General features: G+C 39.6%; 4 protein-coding genes across 5 annotated transcripts; 1 reads left to right on the top strand and 3 right to left on the bottom strand.

The window, feature by feature from the left end:
- Nucleotides 1-1,808: 1,808 nt before the first annotated feature.
- On the bottom strand, nucleotides 1,809-6,706 carry LOC124406337 (ubiquitin carboxyl-terminal hydrolase CYLD). The gene is made up of 11 exons (XM_046881727.1): nucleotides 6,520-6,706; nucleotides 5,651-6,200; nucleotides 5,291-5,468; nucleotides 4,115-4,293; nucleotides 3,916-4,035; nucleotides 3,624-3,838; nucleotides 3,385-3,557; nucleotides 2,998-3,294; nucleotides 2,805-2,920; nucleotides 2,519-2,735; nucleotides 1,809-2,057 (listed from the first exon to the last, which is right to left on the bottom strand). The coding sequence occupies exons 2-11, from the start codon at nucleotides 6,134-6,136 to the stop codon at nucleotides 1,867-1,869; spliced, it is 2,172 nt and encodes a 723-aa protein (XP_046737683.1). The 5' UTR covers nucleotides 6,137-6,200; nucleotides 6,520-6,706; the 3' UTR covers nucleotides 1,809-1,866.
- Nucleotides 6,707-10,647: 3,941 nt separating this feature from the next.
- Nucleotides 10,648-17,345, top strand: LOC124406331 (serine-rich adhesin for platelets-like). 2 transcript variants are annotated; one of them, XM_046881718.1, is made up of 9 exons: nucleotides 10,648-14,016; nucleotides 14,207-14,460; nucleotides 14,545-14,722; nucleotides 14,805-14,947; nucleotides 15,018-15,184; nucleotides 15,285-15,396; nucleotides 15,704-15,886; nucleotides 15,978-16,220; nucleotides 16,938-17,345. In XM_046881718.1, the coding sequence occupies exons 1-9, from the start codon at nucleotides 10,761-10,763 to the stop codon at nucleotides 17,016-17,018; spliced, it is 4,617 nt and encodes a 1,538-aa protein (XP_046737674.1). In that variant the 5' UTR covers nucleotides 10,648-10,760; the 3' UTR covers nucleotides 17,019-17,345. The 2 variants fall into 2 exon arrangements, with proteins under 2 accessions (XP_046737674.1, XP_046737675.1); XM_046881719.1 differs by lacking the exons at nucleotides 15,285-15,396; nucleotides 15,704-15,886; nucleotides 15,978-16,220; nucleotides 16,938-17,345 and having other exon boundaries at nucleotides 15,000-15,138.
- A 217-nt stretch (nucleotides 17,346-17,562) lies between these two features.
- LOC124406353 (39S ribosomal protein L10, mitochondrial) lies at nucleotides 17,563-24,995 on the bottom strand. Its single transcript, XM_046881747.1, has 3 exons — nucleotides 24,844-24,995; nucleotides 18,218-18,745; nucleotides 17,563-17,905 (listed from the first exon to the last, which is right to left on the bottom strand). Exons 1-3 carry the CDS (start codon nucleotides 24,863-24,865, stop codon nucleotides 17,676-17,678), a joined length of 780 nt encoding a protein of 259 aa, XP_046737703.1. The 5' UTR covers nucleotides 24,866-24,995; the 3' UTR covers nucleotides 17,563-17,675.
- On the bottom strand, nucleotides 21,034-24,810 carry LOC124406333 (partitioning defective 3 homolog). Its single transcript, XM_046881720.1, has 2 exons — nucleotides 21,246-24,810; nucleotides 21,034-21,207 (listed from the first exon to the last, which is right to left on the bottom strand). Exon 1 carries the CDS (start codon nucleotides 24,226-24,228, stop codon nucleotides 21,274-21,276), a length of 2,955 nt encoding a protein of 984 aa, XP_046737676.1. The 5' UTR covers nucleotides 24,229-24,810; the 3' UTR covers nucleotides 21,034-21,207; nucleotides 21,246-21,273.
- Nucleotides 24,996-26,536: the final 1,541 nt, after the last annotated feature.

Raw genomic sequence — 26,536 nt, 5'->3', positions numbered from 1 at the left:
CTTTGAATATAGAATCAGATAGTGTGCAAAATAACGGCGCTTAATTCCGTACATATTAAATTCACTGTAGCTATAAACAATAATAATCGTACTTGCTGCAAATCCGATAATACCAAAATATTTCTCTATTCAGAACGTGCCTTGTCAAAGAAATGGTAGTTGGATTAAGTATATTATTTTACGTTATAAACGTTTACTTGCATTCGTATTGCGTAGTTTTAGTATCAAATATACATGTGTTTCTTTTACCAGATAATTTTTGTCGCTAGTTACTGTTGACCATGCCAACTATACATACATTTCAATTTGAATTTACATTTTCTGAATATTTGTCTTTACTCTCGACAAGATTGAAAGAAGTTAGTTTTCTTTGCAGAATATACATATACTCTTATATTTATATTAGCATATCGATAAGAGGTACCTTGATTTTAATTTGTGATTAAATAATTCAAATAATTATTGAATACCAAATGCGTAACGGTAGGCGCTGGTAATAACAAGGGGATATAATAAACCGGTTTTTTTTTTCTCATATCTTTTCTCTTCTACCAGTTAAAAAGGTAATTAATTTGTGTATACATCAGTCGAATAGAAAATAATGTATTTGAATTCATTAAAAAATATTTTTGGTTCATTACTCATGACTAAACATGGCATTTGGGCCAGATTTTTAGCTGACGCGATCTTTAAAAGTAGGTAGTAACGTGGTCAATAATTGTATTTGTAACATTTCAAAGCTGTTTTTTTTTTTTTTTTTTTGCGTATTTCTTCTAGTAATATCGACGTGTGAGCCGTAAGCAGTGGCACAGATTTTCTTATACATTTGAAATTCTTTGACAATCAACAAAACCTAATGGAAATTAAATGTCATATTTACTAGAATATCAATAACATACAAATAACAGTCTAAACGACTCTAACAGTTCATGGTGATATATACGACAGATTATTATCTAGCAAAAATACAATTTAAAATTAGAGAATCGTAATGAAAGCAAATATTGTGCCGAGTTTACGAAGCTAGTAGGGTAATTTTAATGTATCTCAGAGACTTTCTATTTGATGTAAACTAAGAATTAAGAAAAATACCACTTATTTACAAAGAAAGAAAGAGAGAGAGAGAGAGAGAAAGAGAGAAACAATAGAGAGAGCGAGAAAGAGGATATTTTAAGATAAGAATTATATTTGCGATTCATTAATTGATTATAAAAACATTGATAAATTTATGCCAATTTGAAATTTTGCATAAATTTACCAAAAATTTTCGACTAATGTATCGGTAAATAATATAACTATGTATTTGAATAAATAACGATCTAATACTGTAACTTTGAACATATTAAGTGTGACGAACAGCGTTAAGACTCAGAGGAAACCGATTAGGCCTGTCATTTAATTAAAAGGCTGCGTATGATTTGATATTTAAGAAAGAGTAATACTTAGTTTGAAATTTAATTCTACTTAAAAAGCATATGTATCTCATAGTACATAGTTATAATACATGTATAATATTAATAATAATAATAACAACAACAATAGTTTCATTATAAAATTATAATTATACTTCATATTAAGTGTGTTATTATATTGTATAATTAAAAAGTACAGAAGCGAAGTAGACATATCACACATCTGACAGCGATTTTAAAATCTGACTTCAATACACATACGTATATACGCTGCGGCTTTTAAATTCGCGCACCAAAATCGAAACACATAAAAGTATTATATCAATTTTCGTTTATTTGCCTGTTCAATAAAAGTCATCATTAAATGGATCATTTATGCCTTCATTTTTTTTCTTCCTAAATCATAATACTTGTCATTCGTTTTATCATTGAGACCGATTTCTTCACTGATTGATTATCGGTACATCATCACATCTGGCGACTGATACATGCACATGTAAGCGTCGCACAGCAATCGCTTTGCGTGTTCAGGCAGCTGCCGATCATCAGTCAATTCCGCCAAGTAGTGTGCCCCGTCTTCACTTAACCAGTACGGAAAATCGGGGCATGGAACCATCTCTGGTATGTTATAACCATTTTGTTCTCCTGCAAGATAAAAAAAGAAATTTCATATTATTTGCAACCGAAGCGAGCTCACTTCACTAAAAGAACAGCTTTCATTCCTAAGCTGGTCAGGGTGGCGACAATTTTGCTGATATAATATTACCTGATCTTTTTCTACAAAACTTAGGTAATTTCGGATGGCTTTCATGACCAAAAGCACCAGAAATTGTGCACCAAAACATATTTAAATTAGACTCAAAATCACGATAGTATTGCTTCGTTTCATACAAATAATTAGAAATTGAACATTCCATTTCCGAAAGTTAGCTCGGTTGAATTTACAAAGCTTAGTTGAAATTTGAAAACAATTTATACAAAAAAGTACGTTTTCTCTGTGGTCCATGATAATTCCCGGATTTCACGAAAAATCAACGAAATTCTCTGACTATTCCTGGTTTTTCTGGTGTGTCGCCAGCCCGCTGGTATATGAAGTTAACATTCACCCTTGCGGTCTGCCATCGAATCGAAGAAGCACCAGGGCGCATCCGAACCGGATCCACATTTGACAAATGAGACGTAATGCGATGTCTCGATACATACGACAGCGGAGAGTTCCATGTAGAGTCGTGGAACGGGGCAGTGCTCCTGCAGTATTGCAAACTCGATAGGAACCGTTAGCTTCTTGGCTTTGTGGCTTTTCCGTTTCTCGTGACTATGTACCTGCAATTTGTGTGTTTTAGATTACAATAAGTCAGGAAGAAAACGATGAGTTCTCTCTGCCCACTTTACCTTTTCTAAACACTTGACACAAAACGCTATACTCTCCAGGCCAACTCCACATTGTCCGTAACACTCCTTGCATTCAAACTCCGCTAACTTTCCACATACGGTACATTGCCTGGGAGCTGAAAGGAGAAATTCTTCGTTTAATCAAGCCTCGCACTTTTTTCGCTTTCCATTCTGTCAATCAATTGTACTCAACAATCTTCGATGATGTCTGTTACATCGAGGAGCTGCGAGGGCTGTATTTTCTGATACATTTTAAAGGACTTTCCAAACCGCGGCATTTGGATTATCAGGCAAGAAGGAACTTCTTTCAATCTTATATCGCTAGTGAGGAAACTTTGTTCGAGAAGTTGCTGAACGGTGGGTAAATTTAGGTGATCATCCTTCTCAACAAACAGTTGATAGTGATATGCATCCTGCCCAGAACTTAGCTTCAGAAAGGGCTCGGCGTTCAATATTTGAGCTACCAGAGAAGTGAGAAATTCTTCAGGGTCTGAAAAAAGTTAACGCATTTGAAAAATCGTTCCATAGAGATGGATTGATTGTCTTCCTCGACATGAGAGAACCGAACCATGAGATTCACCTTTTTCTTCGCTAGTAAGTCCCGATATCGACGATAACTTCTCAAGCAAAGTTCTAAGCTTCATGACACGATCTGCTCTGACAAATAGATTCTTTCGCAAAGGGTTTACAATCTCTTCGCGAAGAACTCGCTGCACTTCCTCGTACTGAGCACAGTCCTTTTCATTTGGAGGCCTGAAAATGCGTAAAATTATGTACACCGTTACTGTCCTTCTTACAGTAAAATTTTTCATCGCATACCTGAACAAAAGACTGTCGAAGACATTGGTGAACGTAAACATGCTGAAGAGAGTTGCGTCCAGGTAACAAGAGTTGTGATGTCCTTGAATACCACGGTACTTTCCACAAATAGTTTCAAGATCACCTTTCACAGATATCGGACGAACCATTCCCGCCACAACGGAATTCCCGGTATTGCCAAATTTGTCAAATTCCATTTTTTTGGGCTCACCATCCTTCAATTCGATTATTAATATACAGGTGAATTTTACCAAGTTTTGAAAAGAATTTTACAGAAGAATTCACGACTTACGTCTATTCTATTGTGCGACTGACACTGATTTATATCCACAAACAAAGCTCTGTGTGGTTTACAGTGGAAGTATCTTACGTTGTTACATATGCCGTCGGTTCCCTGCGGATGCTCGTCCTCCTGCATTATGAAAAACATACTTGTTCGAGTTTATAACTATTCAGCTAGATAATTTTTACTAATTTTCTCAAGTATTTACCAATTCAACACCAGCTATAAGTTTCTCAGGCGGAATACCAGGGAGAGCGCCGATCCAGCGAATGAAACCATAATTTCTGGACGATCCCAATTGTATTTCCACATGCGATCCGATGTGCAGTTCTCCCAATTTATCTGTATGACCAACATTTTGACTTTCGTTGTTCACTGGAACGTTACCTGTAATTAAATTTATGTTCAGAGTTAGATTAGCCCAAATTTTTTTTTCACAACAGACGGAAAAATTGGAGATATAAACAAAATAAAATTTAGTAAAAATGGGACAGTTTTATTAATTCTGAGGAAAATTTTACCATCGAAAACTTTTCTTTCGCAACTTTCACCAGTGCGAAAGTTAGATGCAAATGATTATTTACCTGAATTCAACTCATCGTTAGCACACGTGATTTTCTTTAAAACAATATATTAGTTCACATGATTCAGAGGTAAAAATATCTCCACAAGACGAATGGAAATTAAAACGTGATACGTAAGAAGTAAACAAAACCTGTAGTGAGAACGATGCTTACCGTAATTTGGGCTAATTTCTTTTACTTGAGTTTCTAGATCACTATACGCGTTTGAGTCTAAATCACTACTCCATTTATGCTCTAGGACAAAAAGTGGAATATTTTGTAGCATCATAGAAATTGCGAATATAGCGAGAGTTTGTGTTTAAGCTAAATAATTGTAAGCAAGTCTTAAGATCCTCATGTCTTCTAGCAGCTGCTAGACTGGCCAGCTTCTCACAGATCTATTTTTAAATCTCATCATGGTTATTATTAACTCGAACAAGATTTCCAATTATCATGATATAAAATACAATGATATTTGAAGTAATTCAACCTCCCTTAATCCTCTTTCATTATGACTGTCATAGATTCACCCACTGGTTATTTTTAACACGCTTATAAGTATTATTAACTATTTCCCAACCGTGGACGAGTGGGCAAGACTGCAGTGTAGAAATCTGCACGCCAACCGAATTACGTGGGCAGAAAGATTATCAAGAATTTATTGGGGAGTAATTTAGGTGTATGAAATCAATTATTAAGTGAACATGAAAAGTTCATGATATTTTTTTTATTCATATAACAGTTCGACTTGTAATTCTGAATTCAATGTTTTTAACTGCTTTTCAGAAGTTGGAAAGCGAGTCTATTCCTTTCATACTCACAAACACTGGTCACATTGTCAACGATATCGATATTTCTTCTCTCAGGCTCTCCAAAATCCAATAAATCAGTTTTACATGGTCTAATGTTACTCAGGTCTACAAATATCCCAATTCCCTGCGCCGATGTCGTAAAATATTTCTGAGTTAGTTCAACATGCTGAAAGGATTGTCGATTCCCCTGCAAATAAGGCATCCGTAAATAGTGATCAATTAAATATTTCTACAACAGATAAGTTTCTTATCAACTGCCGCAATTTGCTTTTCCAGATTTTTCGACTCTTCAACAACTCAGTGTCTCAAAGAAAAGGAACAAAAATTACAGACGATTGTTTCTGCCTTGTTAATTGATCTTCAAATTACCAAAATCTCAAGACCAAAGTAAAGTCCATAGCCAAGCTCGGGAACAGGTCCAATGTATTGAATCACAGCAGAAATCTGTTCCCCGGAAGTGGGTGCTGGATCATTTTGCAGCAGGACTTTGCTCTTTAATTTAATATCGTTTAACTCCTTGCACAACTGTTTGTCTGTAGCAAGTTTGACCCGTTCCTGAGGCGAAGAAACTGCGGCTAAGTACTGCCACATGATCGACGAAACGGGGACAAGGTCGTAACGATGACAGAGCCATTCCGTGTTCTTCCAAACATCGGCACCAGCAGGATCCGTGACACGTATCCGTAATCCACCGTCTCTCAGTACCTCAACAGCTTCGACGAGCATTCCAGCCCGGAGCTTGCTGATGTTAACGTCGCAGCTGCCGGATATACGATTTAGCAACGTGTTCTTCTTCGCGACATAGTGAATCACGTTAGATCTCTCGGCATTTTTGTCGTTTCCACGCTTGTCCATGTTGCTAGGAATCGTTGGAGGCAGCGATCGACGCTCGCCTCATCGACAGCGTGCTTCGAGCAATCTGAAAGATAAATATGCCTGTTGAATAGTGAAATTTACTATGATACTAAGTCGAATGTTTAGGAATTCAAAACCAGAGAATAAATTTTCTCTTCGCCTCGTTGATTGATTTCTTAACTATTTGTTTACATGTTGACGGTGACTGAAAACGTGTTTGGACTGGGAAATGAATACTGACAACAAGTTGCTGTTAATTCTTTCGTATGCAATTCCAATCCTTTTCGGAAATTCGGGATTGAGGTTAGGCGATAAGATTTTGTATTTTTTTCAATTTTCCCTCACGGCAATAATTCCTAATATTATAATTATTTTGTGTATACCTAGCGAAGATACGACTCGTCAGTGACTGATTCCTCAATTAAACTCATCAGTTATCGTCGTTGTTTTATACCGAGTTAAGCCGATCGGTGTTTATTCGTCTGCTTCATAATTGTTGTAAATTATTTTTGTTGTCAATTTAATCGCGACAGGTTTACAGACCATATCCACAGGTATCCGTTTATCATCAAGAATTCCGTTAATTCCAAATTTCCCCGAGATGGAGCGCTGCTTGAATGTCTTCTCGGTGGCGACATACTTTGGGATTTGTAGAAAATATGTCTATACGACACCTGTTCTAATTCGAAATCTCACATGTAAGCGATGTAAAATGATATGGACAAGATGGAAAGCAAATTGTCAGATTTACTCGAGACTTCATTCCACGCTCTCCTTTCATTCTTGTACAATGTAGTTTTAATGTAATTACTAATTCTTTTCTGTAATAAATTTGCAATAATGCGATCCAGACTCGCGACGTTGGTAAAAAAATAAATTGCAACGTATATTTATCATCGGAATGAGGAAAGGAGATTATTTATTCGGGATTATGTTAATTCAAACCCCGTCGTTATTTAAAGAGGAACGCATTTACGGTTATCGTTTCTGTTCCAAGTGGTTATTTCATCAATCTATGTGCCGAGAAAGCCCTAGTGTGTAAAATTGAGAATTCGAGCTGAGCGCATGATTCGGAAAATGTTTTTATTCGAATGGGTTTTAATTCGAACCAGAGAGTTTAGACTGATAGCCATGGGTCAGCTCTCGAACTTTCTATTTACATGCTGCAGGTTCCAAGTTTATAGGGAAAAAAGAATGACATCCAATTTGAATTTCGAACTAGAAATTCAAGTTCGTGATTACAGATTTTAAAGCCTTCGGATACCATATTACATGAAAATATGACGATTGTTTTTATTTTTAACCACTATAATGGATCCACCATAACAAATTTTGGAAGTCCGCCCTTGGTTTCGTTATCGATGACCCAAAAAACCTCTGCCCACCAATTCCTATCAAAATTGGAATATTTTCAGATTATTTTCCCGTCATATCAGATCGCCATTTTGTATTTCGCAATCTGACTTCAAATTCGTGATCAGCCAGCCAACAAACGGAGGAGTAGCAATTTTAGTTACAATCCAAATGTTTTTTTTTTTTTTTTTTTTTTCAGCTCATTGAATAGGCCAAATTATAATTCAGCAAATCTGACCTTATAGATTCGTAACTAGTGTAGCATCGGAAAACTTTCCAACATGGCAGGCTTCCGTGATTCTATATGAAAAGAAATAAGGATTGGAGGATGAAATATGGAACGAAATAAATTAGTCTAAATACTCAATTGAGCCAAGAGAAATTGTTGCAATTTATTGGTTCACAGAGAAAAAGACGCTGAGGCATAGAAAACCCCTTATTATTACAGTTAGTGTACGATCAATGGTTGTGTCTCGCAAGTGGAGACGAGCCACCGTGAGATTCAGAGGCCGAAGGCGTGAATCTACGGAGGTTCGATCGGCTGGCGAGAATCTGCTGTTTAAATTGGCGAGGAGAGGAAGAGAACAAGAAAGTTCCGAGCGCGACTGGAATGGCCGGAGACTCTAATTAGACTGACAAACCGAACTTCGATTCCCGGTCAGTTATTTATTTTTCCAACGATCAGCGCCATCTTTGCGGTTAACGACGATCCACCCAATCGCGAACCCTCGCGATCGCGCCTAAACTTACCGCGGCTTGTTGGTAGCGGTACGATCGGTAGAGATTTTGGGTATCAGATGGGGTAGAAAGTACGCGCGGACATGGGAAAGGTGAGGATTAGGGATGTGCGAATAATTCGAACTTTAACGAAACGAATATTAATATTCGATTCGAAACTCGAAATTCGAATTATTCTAAAGTTCCCGAATAATTCGAAAAATTTCGAATTTCAAATTGTAGACATATAATAGAAGAAAATGACTAAGTTAATTATTTTTTTTCATGGATCAAAAAATTAAAAATATGTATAAAAAACTTGGAGAAATTAATTTCGAGAACTTTAAAACATTGCATGTGTAACCTTTTTCTTATAGATTTTTCTCAAACCAAAATTAATAATTATAAAAACTAAAATGAATTGAAAAGATCTCTTGCCAATATTAGTTTCTAGATTTTTATGTTACTAACAGAGATAAAGACTCGGATAAAGATATATTGAAATTGAGCAATTGTTTTTGTTTTCTCCGGGTAATTGATTTTTAATAAAAAATTATATTATTCGTAAGTAGAATATTTTGATACACGATGTAATGGAATTTAAATTGGAAACAATAGAAAATCCAGTGATATTTCGATAATTCGCGAATTGTTCGAATTATTCGTCAAGTTTCGGATAATTCGAAAATTCGAATCGAATATTAATATTCGATTCGATTCGATTCGAACGATATTCGCACACCCCTAGTAAGGATTGGTACGGTCTGAACAACTAGCAACTCATAAAACCTCACGGTACCAATTCTCATTGAAATCCATTCACCCATTCTCAAGTGATCGTATTTTGATTAAATTTTTTTTTTAATTTTGTGATTCGAATAATTGAAAAAGTACCGAATCGATCAAAACCAAAATCTAATCAGTTCTAAGTTTTGAAAAGCCGCGTCGACTGAGATCAGAATCATTGAAATCCGCTGACTCGTTCTCGAGATATCGTCGGACAAAAAATTTGATCACATACAACACACATGCATACATACACAGCTCAGACGTTCGTCCCTGAAACGTGTCAAGATCCGGTAAAAATTCAACTTTTCATTTCCGGAATGGTTGCAAAAACTTCCCATTTTCTCTGAGAACAGAAAAACGGGAAGTCGAAACGAATCGATCGTTCCAACTTTGACACCCAACAGACATCTGGGGGATTGACGAAACTGGATCGAGTGGTCGACGTTCGGCGTCGCGGTGCCGCGGGACAAACGTCGAGCTTCGACGACGAGCGTCACTGACGATGCGTCCGTGAACCAATCGGCGCATGTGACCATCAGCAGTAGCCACAAGCTTGGGCGGCAAAGCGGAGTGAACAGATCCGTATGGAAGATCAGGGGTATAAGAGTTAAAATCGGTCGTTGGAAACAGTCTGCACTTGTAGCTGTGGTCTCGGTCCGAAATGTAGTGCGAATACCGTGAATTTGATTTATAGACAAGTTGTTTTTTTTTTTTTTTTTGTTTGTCTGTTTTTTTGGTTTTCTTATATTCTATATTCCATGATCTTTCATTCTTCTCTTTCGTTCGAATAATAAATATAAAAAATAAGAGAAAGACAATTTCAAACTCATGGATGAAGGAGTAAAAATTTTCGAAATAACGACTGCTGGAGTAGACGCTATATAGTTATATTATTATTATTATATTAATCGTAATTTGTTTCAATTGAAATTTAATTCTTTCGCTGATGATCGTCCGCGTAACGCGTGCACCAGTATTAACAGCTATATTACACGATCGCGCATGTATATATATACTGTATAATATACTTGACACATCTGTACAGTAGGTGTACAGTTATATAGGTATGTAGCTGAAGCACGGTTGTGAAAATAACTCGGAACCATTTATAGGAGGAGCATAAGTTATTTATAGTATAAAACTAGTGTGTATCTTTACTGGTAGTGAGAAAGAGAGCTGCTCGCCGGCGTATATTGCGAGGCTGCTATAACCGAAAATCTTGACTTTATTACAATATATGTGTTGTATGTACTATGCGTACATTATATGCATCCGTTATTCATCATACACGCGCGTTACACAGGCATGTGAGCGATTGGAATAAAGAAAGTAAAATTGGTACGGAAAATTAAACGAAGAGAGAAGTATGCAAAAATGAAAGAACGATAATTGAATTTATAATAATGTAAAGAAATCTAATCATCTCTTATATAATAATAATAATAATAATAATCACAGTAATACTAGGGGATTGTTAATTCCGATAATTACCAATGAAGCAATAATTACAATTTCTCTACAATGAGACCGCGATTCTTGCAAATGAAAATGTTTAAAACAACTGAAATCCGTCTCGGTGTATAATTTTTTAGTGCGCGGTTAGAGTAAAAAAAAAAAAAAAATAATAAAAAAACAAAATAAACAGAAAGAAAAGTAATTATAAATAATATAATTGGAACGATTAAACAAGATTTGAATTTTGTTGGTAAATAATAAGTGATCGTTCGAGGAGGGATGCGGTGGTCGTCGGGTGAAGAGAGTGAAAATGATCGGTGCAGGAGTGAGGATCTGCAGCAGGAGGGAAATAACAAAGGTCCAGTCTTCGTTTCTAGCGGGCGAGGATGCAGCGAACGAGGATATAGAGTCGGCTGCAGTTTCTGCGGTTCTTAGGGAGCAGGACGGCGGTATAACGGTAGAGGAATTTCCCCGAGTCGAAACAGAAATAGTCAGAGGAGAGTCGTCAAGTGGTGACGGCGTCGTAGAAGTAGAAGCGAGAGGACGACAAGGAGGACGTCTGGAAGTGCAGGGAGACGGCATAACGACGTTGGATTTGAGCGTCGTCGGTGATCGTCGGCCGACGGATTCCTCGTCGGATCGTCGTCGTGGTGCGGCTCGAAGGTTTTCGCTGTTTCATTGGTTCCGTGGGAAGGGAGTCAGCGAAATATCCGAGTCCAATCATCAGTCGTCGTCATCGTCGTCGTCGTCGTCGTCGTCGTCGTCGTCGACGGTACCGAGCGGAGGAAACAAAGCGACGAATGAGCGGGCAACGAACCAGCTTAACGTGAGGGGTAAAGACGTCGAGAGCGCGACTCCGAATCAAGGCTCCACCGTTGACGTAGCGGCCGCAAATACCGTCGGGCGAAATTCGACGCTTCTAAAGTGCAACAGTCTCTATTCGAGTTCCGGTAGCGTCGACACAACCTGCAGCACGGCGACGGTTCACAGTTTCACATTCCTGCAACCAGGTGATCTGATCGACGGCGTTAAATCTCCGTCGATCCAAAGACGACGGTTCCATCGTTTCCGGGATTTCCGGAAGCATTCATCGGCCGAGGATTTTGGCACGCGGGAGAGAAGATGCGCCGGAAGTCCTTGTGACGGTAACGCGGCCGTTGATTCCCTGCGCGGGGAGAAGGAGGAGCGGGAACTCGTCGACGAGGACCTGGAAGCCGGCTCACCCGGAAGCACTCCGTACCACTATCGCAGCCTCCCTACTTCCGGCAAGACTGCCGACCTTGCGGCGCGAAAGACGAACAAGGTTCACGTGCGGGGCAAACGCAGAGCACCAAATCCACCGAGCGGTTGCGGTTCCGCAGTCGCAACAGTCGAGGTTCGTGGCTGTACCGCGGTTCACCAAAAGACGGGAAACACCGGAAGACGGAACAAACGTCGAGCACCGAACCCGCCGTCGGAGGCGATCGCAAAGACATGCGTCGAGTCGAAGAAGAGTGACTTCCACGGCGCCGAAGAGCGGCCGCAGGTGATAAGCAACGATACCCTGAAGCTGGAAGGGGGTCTACTTCTGCCGACGAGGTTCGACCTGAGCGAGAAACAAACCTTCGCCATGAACCACGAGGTCTCGTTAGACAAGAAGGCGTCTCCTCTGGTACCGACGACGCCTCTGCAGGTGCAGGCGCCGAGGCCGTGGTACAAGAGGAGCAACACAACCCTGAGCGAACGTGACTGCGGATCGTTTAGAAGAGAGGTCCTGAAGATACCAACGCTGTCCAAGAGCCGCGGGGGGGCGGAGAAAACGGGTCGTTTCAGCCTCCATCACGAGGCCCAGAGTTCCAACAGCGACTCCGGGGACACTGGTACCTTCGACAAGTCCTTTTCGAGGCTGAACCACTTCTTCGGAAGGACCACGGAACGCAGAGAGCAAGTTGAGTCGTCAAGGGCGCAGAAGAGAGGGGACGAAAAGCGAAGGTCGAACCTGTCCATCCTCACTAACATCAGCGAGTTGGACAGAGAAGCGGCCGCCATTGTGCAGGAGGAGCAAGCCCGGAATCAGGCTGTCCTGGCCAGGTCTTCAGGCTTGTTTCCGGACGGTTCTGGCGACTTCGAGAGGCCACCAAGCGGCGACATAATCTCGGATATGGTCTCCTCGTCCATCGATCAGCCCCAGAGAAAAGGCACTCGTGCACTGATATCGAAGTTCAATGCTATCAGTAACATCACCAAGGTCACGGTGAACGCGACGTTCTTCACGAAGTCCTCGAACCAGTCGGGGAAGATCGATGTCGTCAGAGGTGAATCGGTTCAGAGTGGTAACGTAAACTCCGGGAATAGTGATAGAATCGTGACTAAACGACTCCTTTACGATGGTGCCGAGCAGGTGAACGAAACCGGCGTTGATGTATCGTCGATAAACTTCTTCCGGCGACTTGAGGCCGCCGATGCTGCCCAGACCAGGGACGATATTCACATTGGTTCTCAGCGCTCAGCACCCGGCTGGGAGGAAAAGATAAAACGATATTTTCCTGAGAGATCGAGCGCCGATTTTCAGGGGCATAAAATCCAGGCGAGGAAATCCGTCGCTTTAAGCAACAAGCAGAGGCTGCAATCGACTAGAAACGATCTACAGGGTAAACGTACCGAGCAAAAAATTGTTACGGAAAAATATCTCCAACCGAACACCGTCGCCGAGCAACACTTGTCGCGTGCCGATCTCAAGGAGATGCTGATAGAGATGAAACACTCGTTGCCAAAGAGACCGAAGCCGAAATCAGGGGCGAAATCGGTTGCCGTTTCGATCGGCAATGACAAGGTGACTGCGCAGATAAACATCGGTGAAGCTCAGCAGCGATCGATGGCCGTTGGAACATCGGGTATCCAGGGTGAAGGACAAGCTGTTCGAGGGGTGAAAACGTTGGTGCAGGATCAGCGATCGCGACCGATGTCATCGACTTCTAATCACACGAGATCGTCGATTGCAATGGGAAAACGCGATCAACAAGCTTCGAGTAGGGCTGGAGTAGTTCCGGAGAAGACGAAGGTCTCCTCGGGTGTTCAGACCAGTGCGAATTTGCGAAAAGTTGGAAATTACACAACGCGGGAATTGAGTCCGGTGATTAATCGTGTCAGGAGTTCGCCGAAATTGGAATCCCGGAAGATCGAGGACGCGAATCACACGTCGAATGGACGCAAGAGTCCGGCACGTGGTGCTGGCCTCACTCGAACCACTTTCCAGCTTATAAGGCCCAGGGATTTCGCCTGCATCGAGGCCCTGAAGACCGAAAAAACTGGAGCAGCAAAGGAATCAGGGCAAAACACGTACATGAACGTGATCGAAGACTCCCTTTACGCAAACACGGTCATTAGTACGTCGAAAAACACCTCCGGCGAGCCTGCTGGTGATGAAAAAACCGGAAGCAGGAGTGCAACTGAGGAGAAAATAAATATCGTTAAAGATAATAAACACGAGAACGTTCAACACTATACTGCAAGCGTCGTTACGCAGGTCAAGATATCCGAGGAACCAACGCGACCGGAAGTAACCTCGACGACGGTTAAGAACGAAGGTAATTACTGCCTGTGGATGGATTTTAGAGGACTGTTTGAGTTGGTTTTGATAAATTGAAGTTGAACAGTGTTTGTGGTTTGTTACACCATTTTTGACAATATCAATTTTTTGTGCACCAGGTCTTTATCCCGAAGAGTTAAAGACGGCCTTAATCTTCAACTGATTCGTGGTAACAATTCCTTTTACAGAAGATGCGGAAAGACCGATATCAGAAACGAACATGAATACTCTGGCGATAAATCGACTGCTGAGGAAATTGGAAGGTGCGATTGCTTCTGGCCAGCACCAGCAGGCAGCTGGACTAGCGAAAGAACTTGCTCAGCTCAAAATTCATTGCTCAGTAGTCCGACAACGGTCCGAAAAGACCAAGGAATCCGACGTCATAAACGTGGATATGTACATAGAAGATAAATTGGCTCATCAGGGTCCGATTCCGCTTCAGGTATTTACTTTGGTGACATGAAATGCGACGAGTGTTACTGTATATTGAAGCCTCTTCAAGGTAGAATTTTGAATTTCTCTACAGCTTTCGGTAAGCACGACCGTTTCTGAGCTGAAGAAGAAGGTGTTCGCGGAATTCGAAATACCAGTGAATGTCCAGCGCTGGATAATCGGAAAGAACTTAGCCGACAACGACGACTTCACTCTGGAAGCATTAAAGGCTGTGGACAAGTCTTCCATTTTTTTATACCTCGTTGCACCAGGTACCAAATTCAAACGATTAATCACTAATTTACGTTTCAATGATCATCAGGATATCTTGAAGAGATTTTCTTCCATTCGCAGACTTGCAAAATGACGAATGCACACGAGTCGAAAAGATAGTCAATGTCAAGGAAGAGATAACGGCACCTATTGAAGCGACTGTTGAAGAACAGCCGCGTGAAATAGAGCCGATCATAGAGGAGGAAGTGGAAATTACACCTCAGGTAAGAGTTTAACAACAACGTAAGTGACGTAAGAGTTTAATAATTCATAAAGTTATAATTTTAACCGAAGGAACCAACGGTGGAGGAATTGAAGTTGAAAAGATACGAGCATTTAATGTCCCTCGAGAACTCTGACCTTATACCAAATTCAGTACCGATCGAGTGTCCGATTTGTTTTGCCCCATACGGACCCTGCGAAGGAGTTATTTTGAGGGACTGTCTCCACATGTTTTGCAGGTACTTTTCGTTATTACTATTCGTCAACGAAAGGGTATCAAGAAAAATTGATTTGAGCATAGATCCCCCCAAAAATGTTGACCTTACTTTTATCTTACAGAACCTGCATTGCGAATACCATAATGTACTGCGAAGAGGCAGAGGTAAAATGCCCCTTTAGGGACTCGGAGTACACTTGCGAATCGACCCTTCAGGAGCGAGAGATAAAAGCGGTAATGTTGCGAAAGCGTGAAAGAATGAGAACTAAAACGAAAGAAAAAGATAGATTGCAATCGTGATATGGTAAAAAAGCGAGACCATGCACGCCGAGACTTTTCATGAGCTTGAAGTTGGCAACGTTACTTTATCAAACATCGTTGGTACTCGGACACCATGTTGATATTTTGAAAAGTTAAAAAACTTGAAAATCGTTTTAAAATTCTATGATAACGGTTTTTTCCATGATGTTTCGTTACGTTAACGTTACTAACTTCGGCCTTATTTTTTATCCGATATTTTCAACTTGTGTTTTCATTGCAGCTGGTCACTTCCGAAGTCTATGAACAGCACTTGGCCAAGTCAGTATCGCAAGCTGAAAACAGCGCGGGAAATAACGCTTTTCATTGTAAAACACCCGATTGTCCCGGCTGGTGCATTTACGATGATAACGTTAATGTTTTTCTGTGTCCAGTTTGCGGAGTAAATAATTGCCTGACGTGTCAGGTGAGTTTTGGAAGAATTCTAACTGCTTGTGAGGGTTTAAATTGACTTTAAGAGAACCGTGATAAGCCTGTTGATTATTTTTTAATCCAAGGCTATACACACGAACAAGAATTGCCGTGAATATCAGGACGAGATAAGGCTTCTCAAAGAAACTGATCAGGAAACCAAACGGACAGCGGCTGTTCTCGAGGAAATGGTCGAGAGTGGTGAAGCCTTGGCTTGTCCAACTTGCGCGGTTGTACTTATGAAGAAATGGGGATGCGATTGGCTTCGTTGCTCCATGTGCAAGACTGAGATATGTTGGGTCACTCGAGGACCGCGTTGGGGCCCAGGGGTAAAGATTTTTCAAAATTTTTCTCAAGATAGCCCGAGGGGTTAACCTCTTGTGAAACCCCGTGTACACTTTTCCTGAAATCTTGTGAAATCCCTTGAAATCTTCTGGAATCTTCTATAATCTCTGAAATCTCTTGAAATCATCTGAAATCTATAAAGTTTTTCTTTGAAATCATCTAAAATTTTCTGAATTCTCTTGAAATATTTTGAAATACATTGAAATCTCTGAAATTTACTAAAATCTTTAAAATTTTGCTTCGAAAAAATCCTTTGAAATCCCACGATGTTATTTGTAATCTTCCGAAATCCTTCAAAATGCCATGAGGTCTCTTCTAATCTTTCGAAATCCTCTGAATCATCCGAAATCTTTAGAAATCCCTTAAAATATTTTGAAATCTTTGAAATCTTGAAGTCAGGATTAACCTCCTCGGGAAAGTGATTAAAAGTGGTAAAAAAATTTCCCCGACATTTGCGTTGATCAAGTTATCATTTTTTCCTGACTAAAACTCGAGTTTAATAGTGTCAATTCGAAAATATCTAATAATTGAAACTCCAAACGAATCTTTATTCAAAGACACTTTCATGATCTTTATATGAGGGATTGTATTATTTCTCGATTCACAGTGCTACAAAATTCCCTGCCTTTTCCCTGATCAATGGTCACCATGTTCCTGCCCATAAAATCATCAGTGACTAAACGTGACTTTCGGTTTTACAGGGCAAAGGGGATACTTCCGGCGGCTGTAAGTGCGGGGAAAACGGAGTAAAGTGTCACCCTCGTTGCAATTATTGCCATTGAGAATTGTTCTCAATTATTCATAAGCAGTCCAGAAATATCGGACAATTATTTATATTAAAGGTGATAAACACGCAGTGGCTTAATTGTCGATATCGTATTAGTTGGATTTGATTTCTACAATATAATTATATTTTATACAGTTTCTACCGATATTATAGACAGACCTGTTATCATTATTATTATTATTATTATGTACACGTTTGACGGTTCTAGGCAAAGGGAGATGTTTAATTAAAGATTTGTGATAAAGAGATAAACCTGATGAGTCGTACACTTGGCGAAGTGTTACATCCGCTGTTACAAAATCAGTTTGTCGAGCTCTACGCAAGCGCTGATATCTACAGAAGTTGTATAGGTATGCGTATAAAGCTATTTGGATCAAATTGGTATCAAAGAATATGAGGAAAAAAAAACAAAACGAAACAAACTAAAACGCTTTATATAACGTGACTATATTCAAACGCGATAAAAAGTGTAAATATTTTCTTCCTAAATAAAATGAAAGAGTTGTGATAATAAGCTTTTTGTGAGCAACCTTCGCGTGTTTATCCTTATACGTAGGTAGATTTTATTAAAATAATGATAAAAAAAAAAAAAAATTATACTTCAATTTCCAACGAAGGAATTACGGTTACATTTTGTACTTGTGTCAACTAATTATTCAACTATCTCCTCGGGCGAATCAGGCGTCGTTTCCGCAGGCGATGATATTTGTTTCAAGCGGGAAACCAGAGTCGACTGATGATGCGTGAGTTGACGATTCAGGTTCACTCCTCCGGCGTTTTGTAGCACCTGTACAAGTCGCGATCTGACTGCTGTGATGTCGCCCATTGCTGCGTAACTCACTAACTCATTCTTGCTCATAAGCTTCCCGTTGATTATCCCAGCTGTGAACAATCCAAAGATATTTAAAGAGTCGTCGTATTCGGATTTCGACTTTGCGATGTGACATCTGGTGGGAAAATATCAAACTAATGCAACCAGGCTGACGACTGACCGTTTACAGTCTTTTTTTCGCGTTCGAATAATAGAACAGATACATTATTGATTATGATCGATGAATTTATGTGACACGAGTGAGTTAAAAGTTCAAGAATTATGATTTCCCTCTATTAAAATAAAAAACTTAGGTTATGTCGTGATAAAATGGCGCCGACAACCAGACTCTGACGTCATGCGGACATTTTCCAATTACGTACCCATCAAAACGAGTTCGGACCTCTTCTGCAAGAGTTTCAACAGCGTTCGAATGTCTGTGTTTGGACTGAAGATAGTCAAGCTGTGGGATTGGAAAAGTGGAAGAACAGCTGGAAACGGAGTGTCCTTGAGAGCGAGCTCTATCGTCGGTCTTCCGTAGACTTTGAAATGCATGTTTTGCTTTTTCAGAGCGACGGCAAAATTGAATTTTTCCTCGCCAGGAAAAGGATTCGCATGACAAAATGCAATCATGTTTGAATTCTCAAACCAATTGCGCGCCTCCCGAGCGATGATTCTTCGCATCGGATGAGGTTCCGCCATCTTTTCCACTCCATCCTGTGCCGACTGATTTTGAAGGTTGGCACATAATTCCGACAACGGTTTACCCCATCTTGCATTGAAGTATATCGGTTCGACAAATTTTTCCACCACCGCTCTCTTGTAATGAGGTGCCTTCGGTCTTTGGATATTTATTTTACCACGAAATCTTTTCGGTTGTACGATCACTTGCCTCGTGGGTAAAAGCCACGCTGAAAAACAACGTAGATTGTTAATTGAATAATAATCAGAGTGAGAAATATTAAGTTGAATAATTATCAATTATTATAATATTATTTCCATTTTTTTTTTTTTTTTTGTTTTTTTTTTTTCTGGACAAGGAATAGAAAAGGTGAAAAATAGGTATGTATTAGAAAATTATTTATTCAAATGGTAAATTTGTTTTATTAACGATATTTTCAGAAATAATTTCATAAATTTAACCATCAATATTTCAAGACACATTTTTTTACATATATATAGATATATATAGCTAATTCAGTCGCACAGAAGTTGATATTAATTGTAACACAATTGTAATATCATTCGCATGTGAAAATTTAGCTGCTGCAATATGCGATATTAAAATTATATTTTTTAAAACTAATGGAATGATTTGTTGAAAAGTCTTGATTCGTTCGATATAGTGAGGGAAAAAAAATATGCATATATAGAAAAAAAAAAAATCAGATTTATACACCCTGTGATATAATATTCAATAAAATTTTGAGCATCTTGTCGTACGATGGCAAAAGTCAAGAGACGTGATAGTTGAAAAAAAAAAAAAAAAAAAGAAAATAAAAACAAAACTATCTTTACTCGCTAATAAAATACCTATTTTGTAATTTATTAAAATAATCTAAGTTAAATCTCATCATATTATCAAGAATTCAATTTCAATCATCACGCACTTTTGATTGTGAAAGCCATACAATACTGTCTAAACACATCTACAAGGTATCGTTTTAAGTACATCGTCATTGTATAATTTGTTACAAGATTCGTTATTATGCAATGAAAATAATTCGTTTAATATAAGAATGTATTTATTAATAATAATAATTTATGTATAGATGTCGTATATGAATGTTTTTCTTTTAAATTATGAAAATCTAAAGTTTTTTTTTTTACCACGACGACTGTCTCCTAAATAATACACAAACGGAAAAAAGTTCAGTCTAATCCGGAAACTACGAAACTGCGTCCTATATGCAAAAACCTAGAAGATAAATATTAACTTTAACGAGTAATTCGACTCAAGCAACTTAATTATGATTTTCTGATACGCCAATGCGCAACTTGATTGATAATTAATAACAAATTGCGCAGCGTTATAAGTCAAGAATTTGCGTTATCATCCATTCAATTCGATTCAATTCAATTCAATTCAAATCAAATCAATTATTCAAGGCACAGGTGTATTATTCTCATTCGCTTAATTATATATGTATAGTATTGTCTTTGTTAAATAAGTATTATATGTATATGTATAATACAAGTTTTCTTTTTAATACGTAATATGAGCTTGTGTGTGTGTGTGTAACAAAAGAACTGTAATCTGACGTTAAAAATTCAGCTGCTCGTCAATACGTCTAGAGAAAATTAACTTTATTATTAAAAAAATGATTTTCATTTTCCTGTTAACGTCTCTGTGAAAAAATATCGATTAAATACTTTATTCTATTCAACTTCGATATCGCTGAATATTTTTAATTATACCTGAATACTGTTTGAAAAGAGTAAATATATGGTATACATATACCTATATAATATACATACTGTGTGTTTTTTTTTTCTTTCTTTCTTTTTTTTACAATGTTTAATTTACCGATTAAAATTAATGTATATAATTAAATTCTATATCGCACCTTAGAGTTTTTTTTATTTTCCCCCGTCACTTTTCTTTTTGCTTTCTTTCTATGTACAGTTATTTAATTCATTTACAATCTGATTTCTACTAATTTTTCATTCAATTTGAATTGTGTCTAAAAACTTACGCATTACAAAAATATAAATTGAAAATTTCAAGCATCGAATCTTGGTAGATAAAAAAAAAAAAACATGGTATTTTGACTGTCGTAGTAGAGGTAGCTTTTCGCAAACAAATATCGCAATAAAAGTTATCGTTTATAAAACATAATATTACATCATATAACGCGTATAATCATAATAATTAGAAGATTATTATTGTGTCGTAGATAGAATAAAAAAAAAAAAAAAAAAAAAAAAAAAAAAAAAAAAAAAAAAAAAAAAAAAAAAAAAAAAAAAAAAAAAACCTTGTCTTTTATTCTCTCTACGGTCATTCAAACCAGTATTACTTGAGTAATGCAGTTTTGGTGGTTTACGTCCTTATCTAATCGTAAATACAACATACAACATACGCATTTCGTGTCTGATTAAAAAAATTTATGAATCCGTAAAATTGATGCTGTCGGCAAAAAATATCTTTGCAAAATAATTTCTACTTCGTTATTATTATATACGTTAAAAAAGAGAAAGTGTTTTTCTTACGAAATAGTATATGTTCAGAGTCTAGAAATATGTCGATTCAACATGAATATATAAAATTATATATACACATAGATATATTATGTAACAGAAAGTTATTTCGTCAACAATCTTAAGGCACAATCATCGTAACGAGGAGAAAAGTTTTTGTGTAGAAATTGGAGGAAAATATATATATATATATATATATATTTTTATATTTATATATATATATATATAGAAAATACCTTAATTACGCTATATAATTTATAGTTCCACTGCAATAATTATTAGCCTCTTGGCGTGACTCTATATTGTCACCGAAATTGAGCGACTTTCTATTCTTTCCAAGTCTGAGCATCGATCTGATGCCACCTTTTTTCCTCGACCTTTTATATCTATCGTCGAGAGCGGAATTTAGCGAAGCTTGTTTAACGTCGCCTCGGCTATTCGGAAAACCATCGTTTTCGCTTCTGTAATTATTCGCATCCGAAATCTCCGCCTGAACGTCGTCGACAAGCCAGTGTTTTCTCGGTGAAATCATTTTCGTTCGTCCAGGTATCGTGTAGAGGTAGTCAGTGTCCGGTGCCGGATCAGGATTGACCTTACGTCGCCCCTTTTGCTCGTCGACGAAGGTACTCTCTCTGGAGATGGTCTTGACGGCAATTTTTTCGAAATTTTCAACGCTCTGCGCCTTCTTCGGGCTCGTATTCATCGGAACTTCCACATTCTCACGCTGATGATTCTGAGTCGAGGATGGTTCAGCGCTTTTCACCTCTCTTCCCTCTCGTAGTTTCTTGTTTCTCTTGTAGGTGTCGGTATTCTTGGCGTCTAGAGCGGCGTGCCTCTTCTCGGACATGCTTTGTCGCCCCAGAGCATCCCGGGAAAACTTATTTCCCGACGAACTGATCTCCTCCAATGACAACTGACTGTCGTAGCTCGGATCCTCGGAAAACTGTCCTTCCTTATCGGTCGAGTTGTGTTTTCTAGTCGTCTCGTTTTTACCGACCTGGCTGATGGATTCCTCGGCGAGAATGGATTCCATCGAATCTTCCTTGTGCATCAGGGCCAACTTTGGTCCCTTGTTACCGTGTTCCAACCAAGTTTTGTTCGTCGCTAAACAATAGCTCTCGTTTCTTAGACTATTCTTGTTGTACTGCTCCGTCAGTCTATCTATAACCGGGTTCCAAGGGGAAGTCGATGTCGCCGAGTTTATTTGCCCGTTGTCCACCATGTCTGACTGGCAATTCAAATCGTTCTTCTCCCTAACTCTACTTTCGCTCTGGTTAGTCGCCGCTTCGGTACCCCCATAGACTCTGTTGACCAGGTCAGTCTTCGATCTGGAATTCGACACGGAGTCGATGTAGATCTTTTCGCACCCTCCGTCGTAGGATGAAACTCGACGAGCTATCGTCAGGGTGATGACGCCGGTGACGGAGCTGTTTGTGTTGAGCATCGCGCGTCTCAGCGTCTCCATCGCGTCGGAATTTGACAAACCGAGTAGCGATACTCCGTTGACATTGAGGAGCTGATCGTTGGTCCTTAGACGTCCGTCTCTCGAAGCGGCTCCGCCGTGCAGAACGCTTTTAATAAAAATCCCAAGATCTACGCTCGAGTTATCATCGGTGCTGCTGGTTTTCCCCTTTACGCTGACTCCGAGTCCCGCTTTTTCCGAATCATGAACAGGAATGTCGAGCGTAAGTATCATCCGATTTTTCCTGGGCGATAGAATGACGTCGTCGGATGTTTTCGGGTTCTTTAGTACACCGCCTTCGGTGTAGCTGTGAGGATCGGTCTTTTCAACGGGTTCGTCTACGTCTCGTTTCTTGCTCGGCGATCTGCTTTGAGCGTTCCAATAATCCGTCGTGCTTTCGCCGGAATGAGATGAAACCGTCAACTCTCTCGGAACGTACGATGGTATTACCGGCACGTCCGACGTTACCGACGATACTTCTTCCTGACGAGATACTACCATCTTGACTTTACCCCCCGGTGAAATACTTCGCAGCAACGAAACTACCTCCGCCTGATTCTTTCCGGTCATTTCCATGTTGTTCACCTCCAGAAGACGGTCTCCAGGCCTCAAACGACCATCCTCGACTGCCGCACCTTTCGGAAGAATATTCTTAATGTAAATCGGACAATGACCACCGGCAGGATTGTCTCTGGTGGTTACGCTGAAACCGAGTCCGTTCGTGCCCTTGGTTAGTTCGATTTCTATCATTCTTCCAATTTTCCTCGTGTTAGCCGTCTGGAGTAGATTATAATTGCTGCATTGTATTTTCCTCAGGCTATCGTCGGCTTCGTTTTTCGAGTTGTTACTGTGGTTGCTCAAGTTCTTCGCGTCCTTGTCGCTTTTCGATTTCCTATTTTTTATGACGGATATCTTGAGACACGGTTCGTTCATGGCGGTCATGAATATCTCTTGAACCTTTGAGAATGGTACATGCAACAGATTGTTCCCATTTATTTTAACGATCTTATCATGCAGTTCGATTTGACCGTCCCTGGCTATCCGACCGTTGCTTTCTATCCTCTCGACTCTGAGTCCCTGATCATTGCCCAATAAATCGTAGCAAGGAACAACGTGGAGTCCCAAGGGTCCGGCCTCATTTTTTATCACCACTTCCTCGGCGTCGTTAACGGCTTGACCGTTGAGGCAAAAGTTTTCATTTTTCGATACGGCAAAGTCAAAATACGACTTTGAGTCCTGACCGAGGGGTTCTTTGCGTCTGGATTCACGGGGAAGAGATTGAGCCGAGTAAGGCGTCAAGAGGCAGGGTTCTTTGGTTGATAGGGAATGCATCGACAATCTCTTGGCGCTCTCCCGTTTTATATGGCTCGACGAATTCGCCGCTCTTGGATTTACGACGTAGTGTTGTTCCTTGTGATCCGTCTGAAAGAAGTCCGGACTATTCGTGCCGACGGAACTCGCGCCGTCTCCACCGACGTGTATAGTCTCTCCGGAGACAAAATGCGCCACAATTTGCTCTCGGTCGTCGGCCACGTCGCAAAGCCTGTCGTCAGGGTCGAGGAGACCTCCACCGGTCAATGACGACAGGCTGTTAATCGTCAACCAGGCATCGCTTCGTCCCGTTGCTTTTTTGTATCTCAATGTGGCCTCGCGCATCAGGTCTTTGACAAGTAGCGTTCCATCTCCGCATGGAACGACCACCCTTATATTGTCAAAACAAACGGTTACCTTCATCCTCAAATAAAGTACATAATCCTGTTACTCCATGTAGTATTTGTTCGGTACTTGTTTTGTTTATGGTGAAAACAGTTGAGCAACGACGACGACGACGACGACGATGATTGGTTGTTGGAAATAGATCGATGAAAATTTACTTGTCACAGTCGTTAGTCTTTGAAATTTTATCGATGATTAACAATAGTCGATAGTTTTGTTGTGCAGTGATTCACTGGCATATCAGCACCACCACCAGTACCAGCAGCAACATCATCGTCATGAGCAGCAACACCCACGGTATTAATCTGAGAACTTTCGACCGCGATCACAGCTCGATAATGGTTTATAGATCCTGAAAAGTCGCGCGATATTACCCGGCGAAAACTGTGCCGCGTTTTAACGCGACGAGGGACTGGTCGAGGCTCACTAATTGTCAAATACCCGATTGAACAGACGCATTCGCCATTACGTTGTTTCGACGGGTTCACGCTCTGGCCACTCTGACTAAGGGACCGGCGGAAATGGGCCGCGGCGTTGCACGTGCGAACGCCGGAATTGATCGACCGACGAAAGTCGACGATAAATATTTGTCGAACAATAACACACTCGGATAAAGTGGAGGATGTTGATTACCTTTGTTCAGAAGAGAAGTCATCGTTGGACGGATATCCTGGCGAACGTTTCAGCTATGATTTTGAGTTCAAGTATCACGCGACAGGGCTGTCGTTCAATTATTATTGCATGCTGCTTCCATTACTCGCGGTCCGCGGAAGGATGAGTCCAATTCCACCGTTCCTTGTGTTCAATACGCATCGCCGCCATCATGGCTTAAGGGAGTTAGGTGTGCTCGATAGAGGACCAATTTTCGTACAAGGTCGCGCATTTCGACAGTGACGTCATGGCCAATCACAGTGAGTCTCTGGCGCAAGCGCATTCACGCGTACACAATGCAACATAACCTCGACGACACCGTCAACAACACGCATAAACAATCTCGGTAAGTCGGCATCGTGTCGGAAAAAGGTGCGTTCCGAAATTAGCTTCTAGTACTGTCAACAATCTTTTATCTCTTTTTCGTTACCGAGTTCACGAATAGCTATATATGCCTTAAATATTATTGCTAGGTTCGAAATGCATCCAAAATTAATCAAACTTTCAACTGTTTAGTTAAGAGCTGTGAGAACCGTGGTGGGATATGGGCAGGTAAAAGTATTCGGTACGATCGATCACCCAAGGAGCCCGAAGGTGCTGCGGAATAGTTGAAAGTTTGCAGGAAACAAACGTTTTCCAATACAAGTAAGTATATTGGTAGCGTCAATAGAAATACATATATTATAAAGATAATTACGTTTTTCGACATACATATTTTTGGTTTTAGTGCAAACAAGCTTGGAACATTTCCTCGGGACTGCTTCTCCAGAAACTTATATTAACGAGTTTTGAAGTATTCGACAACTCGTCGGAGGAAACCAAAGGACGATGCCGCTCTATCATAAAATATCTTGAGCGATGACACGAAAACTACTCCATTTGCCTCTACCAGCACCAATATTGAGATAACGGAAACTCCTCTCAAAATATTCCGTTACAATATTCTCACTTAAGTAAGCAATTTTACTGTCATGTAAATAATATTGAAATAATTATTTTCAGAATTTCTCAAACGCAGATCCAGTTTTGATGGTGATACATGGCAGCGTCGTCAATTTATTTCCTTTAACGTTGTTATCGTTAAATTCAATCTAGTTTTGTTCATAAAATTACGATGAATCACTATTCCATCACTATTCGAAAGCAACAACACACAGGAATATGATTTTGAAGTTAGTAACGTTAACGTAGTTACATCTTGGAATGAAAAATTACTATTTTGCAACTTTACCATGATTTTGAAGCAGTAGTATTTACTAATATAAGTATGTTTTTGTTTATTCCAGCTTACCGAATTTCATATAAGTAGAGCTGTAAAACTACAATCAACGCTTTCACATAGATGTGATATTTATTTCTATTCGGTGCATCGGTTTATGAGGCTAGACGGAGCCATAAAATTATTCTCAATTATGTATTTATCCAATTGTACATATTCCATCAAATTTCGTGTGCAGCTTTTCTATGTAAACTAAATCTACACTCACTTTGGTGCAGAAATTTCTTCTCTTGATCACGTTCAGGGCGGGACATATATTTAGGCAAAGAAAAAATCGATTTTCACGATACTTTTGACAAGGAAAGACTTGTTGAAATTTTTTTAGCCTTCGGGTACTTTTTTTTTGCTACTTTTGTTTATTGCATTGTATTTTTTTGATATTTATGTCTCTTAAAA

The sequence above is a fragment of the Diprion similis genome, chromosome 5, assembly GCF_021155765.1.
Source record: "Diprion similis isolate iyDipSimi1 chromosome 5, iyDipSimi1.1, whole genome shotgun sequence".
Lineage (NCBI taxonomy): Eukaryota > Metazoa > Arthropoda > Insecta > Hymenoptera > Diprionidae > Diprion > Diprion similis.
The sequence above is the reverse complement of the archived record's forward strand: the minus strand, read 5'-3'. Positions and strand labels throughout refer to the sequence as shown.

Coding starts and splice junctions, on each gene's coding strand:
- LOC124406337 (XM_046881727.1), bottom strand. CDS start 6,136: ATGGACAAGCGTGGAAACGACAAAAATGCCGAGAGATCTAACGTGATT. Junction 4,294..5,290: donor TGACAATGTGACCAGTGTTT/GTGAGTATGAAA, acceptor ATTTAATTACAG/GTAACGTTCCAGTGAACAAC. Junction 2,058..2,518: donor TTCGATGGCAGACCGCAAGG/GTGAATGTTAAC, acceptor TTTATCTTGCAG/GAGAACAAAATGGTTATAAC.
- LOC124406331 (XM_046881718.1), top strand. CDS start 10,761: ATGATCGGTGCAGGAGTGAGGATCTGCAGCAGGAGGGAAATAACAAAG. Junction 14,723..14,804: donor TTTATACCTCGTTGCACCAG/GTACCAAATTCA, acceptor TTCCATTCGCAG/ACTTGCAAAATGACGAATGC. Junction 15,185..15,284: donor TGTCTCCACATGTTTTGCAG/GTACTTTTCGTT, acceptor TTTATCTTACAG/AACCTGCATTGCGAATACCA.
- LOC124406333 (XM_046881720.1), bottom strand. CDS start 24,228: ATGAAGGTAACCGTTTGTTTTGACAATATAAGGGTGGTCGTTCCATGC.
- LOC124406353 (XM_046881747.1), bottom strand. CDS start 24,865: ATGACTTCTCTTCTGAACAAAG. Junction 18,746..24,843: donor GACTTCTCTTCTGAACAAAG/GTAATCAACATC, acceptor GTTGTTTTTCAG/CGTGGCTTTTACCCACGAGG. Junction 17,906..18,217: donor GTCCGAACTCGTTTTGATGG/GTACGTAATTGG, acceptor GATTGTTCACAG/CTGGGATAATCAACGGGAAG.